At 47.6% G+C, this 18688-nt stretch overlaps 1 protein-coding gene across 2 annotated transcripts in view; it reads left to right on the forward strand.

Annotated features, from left to right (window-relative positions):
- slc25a22a (solute carrier family 25 member 22a) overlaps positions 1-18378 on the forward strand; it is an 18632-nt gene extending 254 nt beyond the window's left edge. Inside the window, exons 1-10 of one of the 2 annotated variants that reach the window (XM_066700358.1) lie at positions 1725-2019; positions 7275-7410; positions 7575-7700; positions 8258-8313; positions 8998-9088; positions 9815-9933; positions 13816-13975; positions 14874-15028; positions 15289-15364; positions 15480-18378. In XM_066700358.1, coding sequence (XP_066556455.1) covers positions 7391-7410; positions 7575-7700; positions 8258-8313; positions 8998-9088; positions 9815-9933; positions 13816-13975; positions 14874-15028; positions 15289-15364; positions 15480-15633 — 957 coding nt within the window. In that variant the 5' untranslated portion in view covers positions 1725-2019; positions 7275-7390 and the 3' untranslated portion in view covers positions 15634-18378. Of the gene's footprint in view, positions 1-1724; positions 2020-7274; positions 7411-7574; positions 7701-8257; positions 8314-8997; positions 9089-9814; positions 9934-13815; positions 13976-14873; positions 15029-15288; positions 15365-15479 lie in introns of those variants that run through there. The other variant, XM_066700357.1, reaches the window with a different exon arrangement.
- The last annotated feature ends 310 nt before the right edge of the window (positions 18379-18688 follow it).

Below are 18688 nucleotides of genomic sequence, written 5' to 3' on the forward strand. Positions count from 1 at the left end.
CGCTATATGTGTATATATATATATATATATATATATATTGTGTGTGTGTGGTGGGGGGTATAGTGTGTGCATACATTGATATGTATGAAATAAATACACCTTTTTATTTATTTATTTCATGATGTGTTTATTGCCATATTTATATACACGTCCTATGTATTTGATGCAGTTCAATGTGTGTGTGTGTGTGTCTGTCTCAGTCTGGGTGAATGCAGGGGGGGGTGTACCGCTGACCCGGTCAGTGTCGGGCTGTGAGCTGCAGGGTCCGGTGTCCCGAACCCGGATCCAGCTGCGCCTCCGCCCGCACCGCACTACATCACTGTCTGTCTCCCTCTGCACAGTGTGTCACAGCAATGTGTGTGTCCGTTTGTATCTGTGCAGTGCGTGTGTGTCTTTGCCCGGTGTGTGCGGGGAATTGTGCAGACAATCTGGAGAAAAGCTTAGATCTGGACATTGCTTAGCAACCGCGCCGAGAGAATCTGTGTGAGAGAGAGAGAGAGAGAGAGAGAGAGAGAGAGAGAGAGTTTGCAAACCTCTGTACCATCTGTGTATCCCTGTGAAAATGCATATACAAACAATACACGGATACACTTAATTATAACAATAATAATACATATTATAATTATTATTATTAACGTGGTTGTATTATTTTCGACCTCCAGTGATGCCTCTGTGCCTGGGCTGGGACGGGACAGAACGGGACGGTGTGTGGGGGTCGCTGGCGCGGCGCAGCAGTGTCTGTATCCACCGGGTACCGTTAGATCCCGGCGCTCCACGGCGCATAGTGGCCGAGATTGCTGTCTCTGGGGCGGGCTGCGCTGGGCACGCAGGGCTGGAGAAGAGCAGGATCACACGCACCGGGGGTTAGACACCTATGCGTGCGCTGCGTACGTTTGCGTGAGGATGCGTGCGTGTGCTGATCTGCGCTGGTGATTACGTGTGCACGGGCAGAGAGAGGGAAACGGAGGAGCGAGATGGAGAGAGATGGACACGCACAGAGAGAAAGACACAGCAAAGTCAAGAAAAACATGCAAAGACATAAACATGGTCACATCGACCGATAGATTGATTGATAGGTAAACAGATATACAGGTCATTTTCAGGCACCTTCCCTCTCTGTCTCTTTTCTCTCTCTCTCTCTCCCCCTCTCTCTCAAAGTAAAATTCAAAAAGCTTCATTGTTGTGAATGAGAGACCTCAGTGGCTCAGGGACAGGGACACTCAATACATAGTTAGTGTCAGGGACCAAGAGTGCTTCTCTCTCACTCAGATATTTTGAAATCACAGATCACTTCCTCACTCCATAAATAAAAGCCCTGACACTGACAGTCAGTCAGTCTCAGTGTGTCAGTCAGTCAGTGTGTTAGGCAGTCAGTTTGTCAGTCAGTATTAGTTGGAAAAGTGAGAGGAAGGATCGGGGGGTTGGGTATCTAACCTCATGTGATCCCCCCTCCGCTCTCTTTCGCTTCCTCTCTCCGGTTTCTCACAGTTTTATTCTCCAGTCAGCATGTTTGACTGTGTGAGTGTGTCTTCATCTTTGTTACGCAGAATTAAAGAAATGCATAGTTTCCACACTACTCTCTCAGCCTCTCTGGCTCGCTCAGTCTCTCAGGTGTTGCAGAGTCAGGTAGATCAGGTATCTGTGATCACAGGGTCCATTGTCTATCCCCTTTACCCTCCCTCTCCCACCCTCTCCCTCTCTCTTCTCTTTCCCCCCTCCTTCAGCTCCTGCTCCACTCTTGTTTCAGAACAATAGCAAAGTTCTGCAGCACAATATCAAATTCTGTGTGTGAGTGAGTGTGTGTGAGTGCGTGTGTGCTGTAGTGTCGTACAGTGGTGTAGTGTAGTCAGGGCAGTGCTGTTCTATATGTATTCAGTGTCAGTGCTGCTCAGTCCGGAGACACAGAGCTCCTGCAGGCCCTTCCCCCCACAGCCCCCAGCCAATCACAGGGCTGCCCTCTCTACCTCCCACCCTCACAGGATTTGAACAGAGAGGGAGAGAGGTGCTCAGAGGACAGAGGTAGGACTGAACCATTTTCCTCATTGTCACCCCTCTCTCTGTCTGTACTCCTATATCTCTCTACTTATCAATCTGTCTTTTTTATGCTAAATCTGTTGTACACACACTGAACACCTGGACTATATACAATATACATGCTGAACACCTGGACTATATACACTGTACACACTGCACTCCTGAACTACATATACTGTACACACTGCAAACCTGGAATATACACTGTACACACTTCACACCTGGACTATATACACTATACACACTGCACACCTGGACTATATACACTATACACACTGAACACCAGGAGTATACACTCTACACACTGCACACTTGTTGTATAAACACTGTACACACTGCACACCTGGACTATATACACTGTACACACTGAACACCTGGACTATATACACTGTACACACTGAACACCTGGACTATATACACTGTACACACTGAACACCTGGATTATATACACTGTACACACTGCACACCAGGAGTATACACTCTACACACTGCACACTTGGCGTATAAACACTGTACACACTGAACAACTGGACTATATACACTGTACACACTGCACACCTTGACTATATACACTGTACACACTGCACACCTTGACTATATACACTGTACACACTGCACACCAGGAGTATACACTCTACACACTGCACACAGTAAATGTCAGTTCAGTGGCTGCAGGGGAGGGGGGTTAAAGTCCACAGTCTCCTGGGAAACTTTAGACTTTGCTGTGTGCAGTTATCACTCTGTCTCAATCCACTGCAATCACTGACTGACTGATTAACTTACTCTCACTCTCTCTCTGTCTCTCTCTGTCTCTCTCTCTCTCAGTCTCTCTCAGTTCAATTCAGAAAAGCTTTACTGGCATGACTAACTGACACTAGTGTTGCCAGAACACTGGCAGACATTTCCAGTGCTCAAGAACAGGGCAATTGGAACAATAAATACAGGAATTATACACCTCTCTGTCTCTCTGTCTCTCTCACTCCTCACACACCCTGTTCCTATTGATGTGTCCGGGCTGTGAGCTGCAGTGTGCAGAGATCAGAGTCTATTGGGGTCAGAGGTCAGGGCCAGTCCTGATATCTGAGAAGCAAAGTACAGCAGACATGTGGAGACAAGTTGGGCGTCAATCAGAACACAGTCCAGTGTGTGCAGTACAGCAGCACTAGCCATGCACAGTAGGGTGTTCGCTTTGTACAGTTCAGTGGGTCTGGCTGTGTTATTCCCAGTGTGAGCGGCGGCTGGTTGTGCTCTGTGCGGATTACTGCAGTAATCCCAGAGAAGAGTCTGGGAATATTAATCCCAGAGGGGAGGGCATTTCCGCTGGGTTTCTGGGAAGAGCTGCTGGGTTTATACTGAGCTATTAATAGGGCCGGGGAAGAAGATTATGGATTATCAGTTTCTATTACACTAACTTTATAACCAAATCTGAGCACTCAGATGGGGGAGGGAGAGAGGGAGACAGGGATGGAGAGACCCAGACACCAGCAGATTCACATCCAAACACACAATGCGCTTTATTGGCGTGACAAATTCACAATTTCAGATACAGGAAATAGAGCAGAATAAATACAATAACAACATAAAAATTCAAAGTTAAAGAGCTTTACCGCCTCTCTCACCTTTGCACTTTCAGCTGATTATCTCTCCCTCTCTCTCTCAAATTCAAATTCAGATTCAAATGAGCTTTATTGGCCTGACAAATATTCCAGCCACAGAAATACTGGAAACAACAACAAAACACGAACAAAAAGAAACTCAATAAAAAACAAAACCTCCACAGTTTGTAATACAGATAACAAGAAGTGCGTCTCCGTCTCCACCTGTCCCAGATTGCAATGACAGCACAGCTCTGTCTCTGAGTAATTAGCAGCAGAGTGTAGTGGTGTCAGTCCCAGTCCAGTGCCCTCCCTGTGTGTCTCATTAACACTGTCTGTGTACACCACTAATCAGCCCTGCCTGAGAGAGAGAGAGAGAGAGAGAGTGAGGGAATATCAAACCAGAGGAGCTTTTCCAGATCAGCAGGGACACACGCACCCAGGGACACAAATGGAAATTGGGCTTCAAGGCATTCAAGACAGAAAACAGGAGACACTTCTTCACACAGAGAGGCGTCACAATCTGAACAAACTCCCCAGCGATGTGGCTGAAGAGACAATTTGGGAACATTCAAACACAGACTGGATAGGATCCTTGATCACTTAGTTATTAATGGACACAAAACGTGCACGATGGGTCGAATGACCTCCTCTTGATTGTAAACTTTCTTATGTTCTTATAACTTCATTCACTGGGCAAGTCTAGTCCACTGACTGACAGCACCAGGGCTGAGACCCTGCTGGACTGGACTGTGTGTCTGGGCTGGAGTGTCTGGGGCGACAGATTGACATGATACATTCCTCTCTGTACTGTGAACTCACACACTGATCTGCTGACACACTCACACTGACAGACAGAGAGAGGGAGAGAGAGAGTCTCGATGTCTGGGGCTCATTATCCATTGTGCAGACATTCAAGGAGAGCCAGATGGAGGGAGGAGGGAGGAAGAGAGTAACAATATTGTCTGAGCCAGAAACCCTGTCCGTCCTGCTGGCCGAGGGACACACATCCCCCCCAGCGGCCCAGCACAGACTGAGGGGGCGCCAGTGAGCTCCTTCCAGCTGTAAATACCATTTACTGTTTAATATTAATTTCCCTTTATTCCTTTATTCACACACACTCCCCCCACCCATATTATTATTTGTGTTACTATTGATCATTTGTATCTCCTTCTGTAAATGTTTTGCAGCACATCATATAGGGCAATAAAGCACCTTGAATTGAACTAAACTGAGAGAGGGAGGGAGGGAGGGAAGGTGAGAAGAAGGAGATGTTTGTGTGCTGGACTGTGATTGGTGCAGCAGGGGGGGTGTAGACGCAGGAGGAGGGAGAGACAGAGGAGAGAGAGAGAGGGAGAGAGGAGAAAGGAGTGAGATGTTGAGGGAGAGGCAGAGGAGTGAGAGAGAGGTGGATAGAGGTGCTTTGTACTTTTAATTTGATTACAGCAATGTGCCACACTGCATAGTGTACAGAGCGGCACTGTGCTATACATTACCCCACTGTACTATAGATTACTGCGCTGTGCTATACATTACTGCACTGTACTATAGATTACCCCACTGTACTATACATTACTGCACTGTGCTATACATTACTGCACTGTGCTATACATTACTGCACTGTGCTATAGATTACTGCGCTGTGCTATACATTACTACACTGTACTATAGATTACCCCACTGTACTATACATTACTGCACTGTGCTATAGATTACTGCGCTGTGCTATAAATTACTGCACTGTACTATAGATTACCCCACTGTGCTATACATTACTGCACTGTGCTATAGATTACTGCGCTGTGCTATAAATTACTGCACTGTACTATAGATTACCCCACTGTGCTATACATTACTGCACTGTGCTATACATTACTGCGCTGTAAAAAAAGAAAAAGAAAGCGAAAGAGAGAGAAGAGAGAGGGACAGGAGAAAAGAGAAGAGGGCCAGCCCTGCCACCCCCAGCCTCACAACAACACACACTTGTACATAGTGAGGCGAGTACCAGCCCAGCGGGTCAGTTACACTGGTGGAGCGGTGTGTCACGCTAAACACCAGCCTCTGACAGGGTCGTTTCTCAAGTGTGCCACTCTCATATCCAGTTAGTAAACGAGGGGGGCCGAGTGCTTCCAGTGGAGCAGAATGATCCGTCTGGACGATGAGGCTGCAAAGCGAGCGCATGAGCCCAGGTTTTGTGCAATGGCTGTGATCTGGTCCCACTCCAGGAGAAAGGCAGGTCACAGCCAGACACCAGGTCGACTTCCCGTGTGAGTGAACGGAGGGGATTAAAATGGCTGCACCTCTGCACTGACTGGGGGTGGGAGGGGAATGGCTGCCCAGGCTCTCGGCAGGCGAGAACAATCACGTGGACGTATGTGGGTTTCCTGCAGGAAGACATGGCCCATCGCAGGTGTTTCACATGGCAGAGGACTCGATCATGTTGAACCGGGTGGGTTCCAGGGAATAAACCCCCTGGCCTGGGGGCTTCACTGTTCGTGGACATTGTAGTGATAGAAGAATAAGGGAACTGAAACTCACTCTTGTCAAGGAGCAGCAATCTTCAGCATCCTTGTGTCTAAAACAGCAGGGGCAGGAGAGGGAGAACAATTAAATAATACACACACACACACACACACACATACACACATATATTCACACATATACATACATCAGAAAGTGTCCAATCAAGAGGAGGCCGTTCGCCCCATCGTGCTCGTTTGGTGTCCATTAATAACTAAGTGATCAAGGATCCTATCCAGTCTGTTTTTGAATGTTCCCAAATTGTCTCTTCAGCCACATTGCTGGGGAGTTTGTTCAGATTGTGACGCCTCTCTGTGTGAAGAAGTGTCTCCTGTTTTCTGTCTTGAATGCCTTGAAGCCCAATTTCCATTTGTGTCCCGGGTGCGTGTGTCCCTGCTGATCTGGAAAAGCTCCTCTGGTTTGATGTGGTCGATGCCCTTCATGATTTTGATAACAATAGTAATAATAAATATAATAATCGATAAAAAACTTTTAGATTAAAAAAAGGAACAGATATACTGAAGGGGTTCATGTATCGCTTCCTGATACATGTCGCTTAGCCATAGCTATAGAGATCAATAACAGGATATAAAGCTCAGTAACACAGCCAGCATGTCACACACGGCGCACTTCCAATGATCACACTGATATAGGAACGACTGGCTTCTGAAACAGAGGGATCGGTCTGTCCCTCACAGGGAAACGTCCCACGGACTGGACTCTCGCCTGGCATGAGGAACACCAAACACAGAGTAGCTAATAAATCACCGCTCACGACGTCCTGGTTAACAAACCTGCCTTGAGCGACTTCGCCCCGTGGAGCCGAAGGCACGGGCATCAATATGAGGCGTCTCAGCAGCCGATTCAGAGCGGGCGCAGCACCACGCAGCCTCTGTGTCTTGATGACTCTCTGAGGGAAGGGGCAACAGTCTCCTTGACCAAGGCTGGAGTGTGTTGCACGTCATTGATGACCTATATAGTCCGAGAGCAATCATTTAAATACGGATGAAATGCAAAGTCCATGGGAGCTGTCTTCAGTCACGTCTCCTCTGCTCCTGTCCAGAGGTCCCCCTGTGGTGCTTTGTAGACAATGTACACTGACCCTGTTTCTTCTGTCTCCCACAGCGCCGGAGACGAGCTGGACCCAGAGACAGATACAGAGACACACTGACACACACACACACAGCTACACTCACACACACCCTGACAGTGAGAGCGTGAGGCCTGGGCTGCGCTGATCAATGGCTAATAAACAGATCAGGTGAGAGAGGCTATGTCTCTTCGGGGGATTGCAGCATGGGGTGGTGGGTGACACAATGTAATGGTTGGTGGTGTTTTACTAAATGTACATTGGGCTTCATTCTGTACATTTGTTTAAAGGTATATCCTTCTCTCTCTCTCTCCCTCTCTCCCCCCTCTGTCCAGTCTACCTGCAAAGCTCATCAATGGCGGCGTGGCCGGGCTGATCGGAGTGACCTGCGTGTTTCCAATCGATCTGGCCAAGACTCGCCTGCAGAACCAGCAGAATGGCTCTCGCCTGTACTCCAGCATGTCAGTAAATATACTGCACTCTACTGCACTGAAATACATACTGCAGCATGTCAGTAAATATACTGCATTGAAATACATACTCCAGCATGTCAGTAAATATACTACACACTACTGCACTGAATTATATACTGCAGCATGTCAGTAAATATACTGCACTGAATTATATACTGCAGCATGTCAGTAAATATACTGCACTCTACTGCACAGAAATACATACTGCAGCATGTCAGTAAATATACTGCACTCTACTGCACCGAATTACATACTGCAGCATATCAGTAAATATACTGCACTGAAATACATACTGCAGCATGTCAGTAAATATACTGCACTCTACTGCACTGAAATACATACTGCAGCATGTCAGTAAATATACTGCACTGAATTACATACTGCAGCATGTCAGTAAATATACTGCATTGAAATACATACTGCAGCATGTCAGTAAATATACTGCACTCTACTGCACTGAATTACATACTGCAGCATGTCAGTAAATATACTGCACTCTACTGCACTCTACTGTACTGACTGTCTTTTATCTATCTGTGTTTTAGGTCAGACTGCCTCATCAAGACCATCCGGTCGGAGGGGTACTTTGGGATGTACAGAGGTGAGAGAGAGGGAGACGGAGAGAAACAGAGGGAGAGAGAGAGGGAGAAATTCATTAGAATTAGAAAACAAATGAATATAATGAATATAATGAATATAATGGGGCCCTGAACAGAAACATTAGAGAGGCTGATCACACAAATATAAAACATATAAAAGACAAAGTTGAAGTGACTCCGACTCGGCGCCCACAGCCTCGTCGTGAACAAGACAACCTCCCAAGTGTCCAGAGAGCGGCGGCTGCCGAAGGGACAGGCGGACGGACAGGTTGTGGCTCAGCCCGAGGCAGTGCACGCTGTCCTCCCGGGGGCTCCGGCCGCTGCTGTTGTTTTAGAAGCTTTGGAAACACCGCAGTGCCAGTCAGGCCAGCGGAGACGATTTGAATTTGAATTTGAATGAGGGAGAGAGAAAGGGAGAGAGAGAGATTGCTGATGCTGTGTTTAAACTTGCCTGAGTAGACCCCCCTCCCTTTCTCTCTGTCTTTCTCTCTCCTTCTCTCTCCCCCACTCTCTCCATCACCACCTCTGCCATCTTTTGACTAATAATCACACTTTATTTTCAGTGAAAATACAAAAATACTAAAGAACCCCCTCAAACACCACCTCTCCACCTCCCTCCCCCTCTCTCTCCCTCCTTCTTCCTCTCTCTCTCTCTCTCTCTCTCTCTCTTTCTCTCTCTGTCTCAGGTGCTGCAGTAAACCTGACTCTGGTCACTCCAGAGAAGGCCATCAAGCTGGCAGCCAATGACTTCTTCAGACACCATCTAAGCACAGACGGGTAAGACACTGACACCCTGACACTCTGATACACTGCCACACTGACACCATGGCACACTGACACCCTGACACTTGTGTGTGTGAGTGTGTCTGTGTGTGTGTGTGTGTGTGTATGTGAGAGAGTGTGTGTGTGTGCGTCTGTGTGTGTGCGTCTGTGTGTGTGTATGTGTGTCTGTGTGTGTCTCTGTGTGTGTCTGTGTGTCTGTGTGTGTCTGTCTGTCTGTCTGTCTGTGTCTCTGTGTGTGTCTGTTTGTGTCTGTGTGTCTCTGTGTGTGTATGTGTGCTTTGTCCTTGAGGACAGGTCACTCCTCCTGCTCAGACACCTGTCAGTGTTTTCATGGCAGCCAAAAACCTCCCTGGTTAATTATTCATATCTCTTATACTGTGAATTATTAATGAGCTGCAGAACTGACTCTGAGACACACTGACACACTCACACTGACACACTGAGACACAGTGAGACACACAGCAATACTGACCCTCCCTCCCTCTCTCCCTCCCTCTCCCTCTCTCTCCCCCTCCCCTCCTCTCTCATTTCAATTAAATTGAGCAAAGCTTTATTGACAGACTGACGACCCCAGTGCTGTCAGAGCAGTGACAGACATTGCTCGAGAACAGGGCGATTGAAACAATGACCACAGAAATGACACGTCTGACACGTGAACATCTCTGTGCAGACAGTGTGCGTCGCATCGTTGTGTGGTAAACTGCAGTCTCTCTCCCGCAGTCAGAAGCTCACACTGGGCCGGGAGATGCTGGCCGGGTGCGGCGCCGGCACCTGTCAGGTGATCGTCACCACGCCCATGGAGATGCTGAAGATACAGCTGCAGGACGCGGGCAGGATCGGTGAGAGAGAGAGGGGGAGAGAGAGAGGGAAGGAAAGAGAGGGAGAGAGAGGGAGAGAGAGGGAGAGATAGAGAGATTTTTTTAACAACTTTATTTTACAAAAGAAAACTAACCATACATTAAAAACAAACTAGAAACACATAAAAACATTAAAAAAACTCCCGACATACAAACACATCCTATTCTAAAAACCAACAATAAAAACCACTACATGCATGCTACCAATAAAAGATTCAAATGAATAAAACCAATTGGTTGGAGTGTCCAAAGTCAATGGCACAGAGGGCCGCCCCGACCCCCCACATCCGCAGAAAGGTGTCCAGGTCTCTCGTCAGGCTGTCAGGCTGTAGAAACTGTAATCCAGACGCACTCTGGAGCGTACGAGAGACCTGAAGAGGGAGAGCGCACACTGCTGCTGCACTCGCTCAGTCCGACTTCTCCTACTGCTCGGGACAGCCAGCTTAGCTTGCCCCACTAGAAAGTTTGCTAATTGACAAACATGTCTGTGGCGCTGCCTGTACTGCACAGTACGAGAGGAAAAAGAATCCCAGCTGCTTGAACAGCCCCTCCAGTGCAGTGAACAGCGGCTCTAATCTAGGGCAGTGGCAGAAACAGTGAAAGAGTGTCTCTCTCTTCCCGCAGTGGGGGCAGGCGTTGCTCACTCGGGGGTCCAGTGTATGTGCAAAAGAGTTCGTTGCGACGACGCCATGCAGAAGCCTCCACTGCACGTCTGCGGAGCGCTTGGGGAGCGGGGGCCTGTACAGGCTCCTCCAAGCCGGGTGGGCGTCCTCCCCCAGAGCCAGGTGCTCCCTCCAGGGGGTGTCGGCGAGGGGCTGCAGCTGCTGATGGTGCAGCTCCTTCACACTGAGCTGATAGAGTTCCTGACGCTGGGTTGTGGAGAAAGACACACTACACAGACTGTGAGGCGACAGAATGCGGCCTGAGGAGCTGGGGGGGACTGAGAGACACAGACACACAAGGGGAAAGACGGGATCAGGGAGAGAGAGGGAGAGAGAGAGGGCGAGAGAGGGAGAGGTTATATGTGGAGAAAGAGTTAGGCACAGGGAGGGAACAGGGAAGAGAGGAAGAGGTGGCAAAGTATGGGGAGAGAGCGGTGGAGGGAGGGAAAGAGAAAGGGAGAGTGTCTGTTAGAGAGGGTTGGAGAGGGAGCTCTGGGTCCCCCTGGTGGTCAGAGCCAGCACTGCACAACACACTATTGTCTGGTACAGGGGTTTTCAACCTGTGGGGCGTGCCCCCCTAGGAGCACCTGTTAATTCAGAGGCATACACTTGAGTGAAACAGCTGTGAATGTGAGCTAGCACATCTTTAGTCATCCACTAGAGGGGGCAATCTGATTAGTCCCCCAGCTAATCAGGCGATCTTTACATTTCCTCGTTGGCTACGGTTACGGCAGAGTTTTTGAGAAAAAATAACTAAAAACAAAATGGCTTGTAAAAAAGAATACCAGTGATGGTAAAACGGTTAAACCGACTGACAAAAAAAGAGGAAGAGTTCCCGACTGAGCCTGTACGTCAGACTGATGCCGAACCCTCCGCATCAACAGGGCTTTCCACACAGAGGGGATTAATTGCAAAAACCAAAGGCCTGGATGCATGAAAACGACAAAAGTATGAGGAACGATACATAAAATACGGTTTCACGTGCATCACATTAAATAACGAACCACGTCCACAGTGTGTTGTATGTTCTGAGGTGCTTGCAAATGACAGTTTGAAACCTGTGAAACTGATATGACACTTACAAACCAAACACCTGACTTTAAAAGATAAACCGGTTGACTTTTTTCCCCGTAAAGAATCAAGCTTAACAAATCAAAAACAAACTATGACCAGCCAAACCAGTGTGGCAGTCAAAGTGCTTACTGCTTCATATGAGGTGGTGTATTTAGTTGCCAAGGCCGAAAAGCCTCATACAATTGCAGAGAGCCTCATTTGTCCAGCAGAAAGACATTGAACAAATTCTACTATCAGACAACACCATCAGCCGCCGTATCACTGAGATGGCAACCAACGTCAAATGTAAATTAGTTGAGAGAATAAAGGATGGAAACGTCCATTAGATGAGTCGACAGACATCTCAATCTCCTCCCAACTATTTGTATTTGTCCGCTACCGCTGTGAGAGAAAATTGCTTGAGGATCTGTTATTTTACTCAGCCCTGGAAAAAACATGCACAGGGAGAGATATTTGTGAAAAACTCAATGGCAAACTGGATGAACTTGGTCTTTGTTGGGACAATTGTGTCGGTGTGTGCACAAATAGAGCGGGAGCCATGTTAGGGAAAAATAAAGGACTCGCTGCTTTGGTTCATGATGTAGCTCCGCATGTTCATTTCACCCACTGCATGATTCACAGGGAGGCCCTTCCAGCAAAAACTCTTCCTGCTGAGTTGAACGCAGTGCTTCAAACAGCAACACAAATTGTAAATTTCATCAAGGCTCGTCCCATAAAATCAAGACTGTTTGCCCTGTTGTGCAAAGAAATGGGGTCAGCATATGAATCCTTACTTTTGCACACGAGAGGTAAGGTGGCTCTCCAGACAGAAAGTACTGCAGCGGATATTTTCATTGCGTGATGAACTAAGAATTTTTCTGTTTGATTGTGCATCTTCCTTTGCAAATTATTTTACAGACCCAAAGTGGCTCGCAGATCTTGCATACCTGTCTGACATTTTTGATAGACTTAATACCTTTAATTTGTCTATGCAGGGCCCAAATTCAAACCTACTAACAATATCTGACAAAATTGTGGGGTTTGTGAGGAAACTGGAGCGATGGAGAGGGCAGGTTGATGGGGGTAATGTGGACATGTTCCCAACCTTGGATGAATTTCTCATGGAGAATGGTCTTAACTGGGATGTTACAAAAAATAAATCACTCTCCATCTGCAAGCCATCTGCACATTTCATGAAGTATTTTCCTGAGCAGCATAGTTGGAACCAGTACGAGTGGGTTCGTAACCCCTTTATCGAAAGCGCAGGGAGTCTGTCATCAGATCAGCAGGATGCCCTTCTGGACCTTTCAAGTGACCACACTCTGAAGGCACTGTCTGATTCAACCACACTGTCAGTGGAGACAGAGTGTACTGAACCTGCGAGACTTGCAATTGATGTACTTTTGCCTTTTGCCTCAACTTGGCTCAGTAAAGCCACATTTTCAGTATTTACTTAAAAAACAAGTACCGCTCACGCTTATTGATAGTGGAAGATGATTTACGGTTAGCTGTGTCAGGTATTGAGCCACGGATTGGCATGATGTGCTCTCAGAAACAGGCTCAGCCGTCACACTGAATTCGGTAAACTGTATATATATTTAATGTTTCAATGTAACTAAGGTTATGCACGCTATACGCAGCACATTTAAGTAATATGTTAATGATGTTCATTCGTTTTTTTTAAAATAAGACAAAAGTAGGGGGCGCATGTCCTAAAAGGTTGAAAACCCCAGGTCTGGTACAGAGCGGGAGAACAAAAGAATGGAACAATACAGAGAGAGGAAAGAAGGGAGAGCTAGGGAGAATGGGGAGAGAAAATATAATTTAGGACATCTCAAATTGAATTGCAGATGTCTCACACTGACTCCATGTTGAGATATCCGGAAATGACTTCCTGTGAAAATGCTGTGTGTTTCGTATGGACTTCCTGTTCAGCTCGAGATTCCTGACTCCATTTCTCAAATAGGACAGGAAGTCAGTTCCAGATATCTTTAATTAAACTTGAGATAGCTGGACATGGGGTTCGTGTGAGAAATCTGCAGTCCAGTTTAAGATCCTTGCTTTACCATCGGACGGTTGTTTTAGATGTTTTAATCAGACCTCTCTCCCGCCCCTCTCTCGGTGATGATGTCATGATGATGTCATGCAGCTGCCCAGAGGAAGCTGATGCCGCAGGCGGTGAGCTCCGCCCCCGGGGCCTCGGTGGCCGCAGAGACCAAGTCACAGACAGCGATGCAAATCACCAGAGACCTGCTGAGGAGTGAAGGGATAGCAGGCCTGTACAGGGGCCTGGGGGCCACACTGATGAGGTGCATCCCTGTATACAACACACACACACACACACCCTGTATACAACACACACTCTGTATAACACACACCCTGTATACGACACACTGTATACAAAACACACACACAACCCGTATACAACAAACAAACACCCTGTATACAACACACACACACACACACACCCTGTATACGACACACTGTATACAAAACACACACACACACCCTGTATACAACACACACTCTGTATAACACACACACTGTATACAACACACACACACACCCCGTATACAACACACACACACCCTGTATACAACACACACTCTGTATAACACACACACTGTATACAAAACACACACACACCCCGTATACAACACACACACACCCTGTATACAACACACACTCTGTATAACACACACACTGTATACAACACACACACACACCCCGTATACAACACACACACACCCTGTATACAACACACACTCTGTATAACACACACACTGTATACAACACACACACACACCCCATCTTTAACACACACTCTGTATACAACACACACACACACACCCTGTATACGACACACTGTATACAAAACACACACACAACCCGTATACAACACACACACACCCTGTATACAACACACACACACACACCCCGTATACAACACACACACATACACCCTGTATACGACACACTGTATACAAAACACACACACACCCCGTATACAACACACACACACCCTGTATACAACACACACTCTGTATAACACACACACTGTATACAACACACACTCTGTATAACACACACACTGTATACAACACACACACACCCTGTATACAACACACACTCTGTATAACACACACACACACACACCGTATACTGCACACACACTGTATGTAAGTTATCTCTCTCTCTCTCTCTCAGGGATGTGCCGTTCTCTATCATCTACTTCCCTTTGTTTGCGAACCTCAACGCTCTGGGTCAGAGTGAGGAGGGCGGGGCCTCACCCTTCTACGTGTCGTTTGTAGCTGGTTGTGTAGCCGGGAGCACTGCGGCTGTGGCTGTCAACCCCTGTGACGGTGAGAGACACCGGGGACAGGGGGACAGACACACACTGGCACACGGACACACTGGGGGACAGAGAGATGCACAGACAGAGGGACAGACACACGGACACACTGACAGTCAGTGGGGCAGGGGGACACTGCTGTCATGTGTGTGTTTGTGTCTTGTCTGAGTGTTAAGTTAAGTGTGTTGTTATTGAATGCTGTGTTGTACTGTTGCTGATTGCTGTGTTGCAGTGATTTAGACGCGGCTGTGTTGTGTTGTTGTGTTGCAGTGATTAAGACGCGGCTGCAGTCATTGCAGAAAGGGGCGCAGGAGGACACCTACACTGGAGTGACCGACTGCATCAGGTAACACAACTGCACAATGGCTACACAACACACTAAACACCGACTACACAAAACAACACGACTCCAGTGTGTATGCAGTGGGGAAGCTGATGGGGACCTCTGCCCCTCTCTGCAGGAAGCTGCTGCGGAAGGAGGGCCCCAGCGCGCTGCTAAAGGGGGCGTACTGCCGCGCCCTGGTCATCGCGCCGCTCTTCGGCATCGCGCAGGTCGTCTACTTCCTTGGCGTCGGCGAGTACCTGCTGGGGCTGCTGCCACGGCAGCGTGAATAACGCACAACCCCCCCCCCCACACACCCCTGACCCCTGACCCCTCCCCCTCCCCCGTAACCGCTCTCCCATTCCACCCCCCCATGAGTGATGAGAGCGGACCCCCGGCGCCCCGCTGTGACCCAGAGTGACCCAGAGCGAGACTCACTCCCTCGGTCACACAGCAGGGCTCAGGGGCTGGGCTCCCACACGGACGGCGGGCAACGTGTGTGTCTGTCTGTCTGTCTGTCTGTCTGTCTGTCTGTCTGTCTGTCTGTCTCACTCCATCTCTCTGTCCCTCTCTCTCTAACTGACTCTGTTATTTTGCTCTTTGTTCTGAACTGATTTCAGAATCATGGTATCTCGCTCAATCGCAGCCTGTCTGTCTGTCTGTATACTGTATATATACATATGATTTTTAGATGTAATATATCTAATTAATTTTATTGTTGAGTTTATATATCAAAGCTTTATTAGCACAAGCACCTCCTCCCCCTCTCCAGATTATAATTATACTTATTATTATTATTATTATTATTATTATTATTATTATTATTATTATGGGATGGTACTGGAGTGCGGTGCCAGTGATGTTACTGTGAAGTGCTGTGTGGTCAGTTTCCACAGACCCCCCCCCCGCGCTCTGCATGCGCTCACTGTGGAGTGGGGGGGCTGTCAGGGAGCGGCCGTGGATTGGCTGAGCCAGACAACGATACCTTCTCTCATGCAAATCAGCCACTGGCAACGTCAATTCAAACTGATTCATTCCAGATTTGTCTTTTCAATAAGCACACAGTGGCGTGGGGTTCCTCTCAGAATTGGGAGGTGCTGTCAATATTGGGGGGGACAATTTAACGTTCTCTCAACACTCTAAACCTATGCCCAGGTGTGTATATATGTGTGTGTGTGTGGTGTGTGTGTGTGTGTGTGTGTGTGTGAAAGACAGTGTGTGAGAGTGTGTGTGTGTGTGTGCGTGTGTGTGTGTGAAAGAGAGTGTGTGAGAGTGTGTGTGTGTGTGTGAAAGAGAGTGTGTGAGAGTGTGTGTGTGTGTGTGTGTGCGTGTGTGTGTGTGAAAGAGAGTGTGTGAGAGTGTGTGTGTGTGTGTGTGTGGTGTGTGTGTGTGTGTGTGTGTGTGCGTGTGTGTGTGTGTGTGAAAGAGAGTGTGTGAGAGTGTGTGTGTGTGTGTGTGTGTGAGAGACAGTGTGTGTGTGTGTGTGTGTGTGTGTGTGTGTGAGAGAGAGAGACTGTGTGTGTGTGTGTGTGTGTGGGGGGGGGTATACTCTGTGTGTGTGTGTGAGAGAGAGACTGTGTGTGTGTGTGTGTGTGTGTGTGTGTGTGTGTGTGTGTGTGTGTGAGAGTGTGTGTGTGTGTGTGTGTATGTGAGAGTGTGTGAAGAAGGGAAACGCCCACATTCTAAGCCCAGCCCCTTGACCTCTGTGTGACCCCAGGAGGGTGGAGGGATTCTGGGAATCCTTTTGAACATTCCACCCCGTCTGCAGAACATCCCCATCGTTGTCATTGTTATTATTATTATTGTCTTTGTTCTTATTCGCATTTTTGCTGGTATTATGACTGTCGTTATCTGATGAAGTATATTGTTATAGGTGTCCTTTCATTTTCCCGAGGGGGTGCCCAGGTGAGGTAGGTTTGCCCTGTGTGTCAGGAGAGTCACTGCCTCTCAGTCCAGCTGCCTCACAGTGTGAACGTTGTGTTGTAGTGATGTGTAACGCACAAGGCAGTACACTCACCCCATCCCCCCCCCTCCCAACACACACACACACACAGGTCACACTGCTGCTCTGAGCCGGTAGTGTGTGTGACCCTCTGGATTTACACAGCACAGTACTGAGAGAGAGACAGTGACGTCAGTGTGGCCAGAGCACTGAACCACACACACACAGACACAAACACACACACACACACACAGGGCAGCGGAGAGTGACACAGACAGTAGATACACAATCACAAATGTGATTCACACATCTCTCTCTATGTCTCAGTGCGGCTGTGTTCAGTGTGAATGTTGTGAAGGGGTTAGACCTGACACACACTGGGAAGCACAATACACACAAACACACACAGACTCTTTCACATGCACACACACAGCCCTGGGAATACTGGAGTGACCAGTAGAATGAAGCACAACTCAGTCAGAGGAAACACACTCTGACACACACTGACAGTATTGCAGTCAATGGCAATGACAGAGAGTGAATGAGGAGAGACAAAGATAGAGGAGAGGGAAGAGAAAATTATTGAGACACAGGGATGGAGGAATAAGAGAGAGGAGGAAAAGAGAAAGTCAGTTAGTGTGTCAGTCAGTCAGTGTGTCAGTCAGTCAGTCAGAGTGTTTGTCAGCTGTAACTCAATGAGTAAGTTAGTTGTAGTCTATTACAGTGTCGTGCAGTACAGTGTATTGTAGTGCACTGTTGCACAGTGTAGTGTAGTGTAATGTAGTGCAGTGTAGCACTCTAACTGAACTCTCTCCAGGGATGGGCTGACCTGTCTGGCTGACTCTTGCTGGCTCCTGGCTGGCAGTTAGTTGGGTTTTGATGTTGAGCCCACGCTGGTGGGACAGGACCAGGCCATATTGTACTGTACTGATGCTGTCCTCTACTGTATCACAGACTCGCATCATGTTTAATAACCATGTAATGACAATGTGTCATAATGATGTAATCCTGTACACCTGTAATAACAGCACTATAATAGCCCCCTCTCTTCCTGTGTGGTGGGGGGGCAATTACTGGAAATATAATAAAAAAATAAAAAAAACTGTGTGTGTTTTTCAATGTGTGTGTGTGTGTGTCAGTGTGTGTGTATATCAGTGTGTGTGTGTGAGTGTGTCAGTGTGTCTGCATGTGTGAGTGTGTGTCAGTGTGTGTGTGTGAGAGTGTGTGTATATCAGTGTGTCAGTGTGTGTTGTGTGTGTATATCAGTATGTGTGAGTGAGTGAGTGTGTGTGATTGTGTGAAAATATAATATTGTAACAATTGTAAGAGTCTGCTAAGAAATCTAGTAATAATCATTACGAGGGGGGGGCACTGTATTGCACATACAGTAAAACAGACAGGGAACA

Source organism: Amia ocellicauda, chromosome 4 (assembly GCF_036373705.1).
Source record: "Amia ocellicauda isolate fAmiCal2 chromosome 4, fAmiCal2.hap1, whole genome shotgun sequence".
In the NCBI taxonomy this organism is placed as follows: Eukaryota; Metazoa; Chordata; class Actinopteri; order Amiiformes; family Amiidae; genus Amia; species Amia ocellicauda.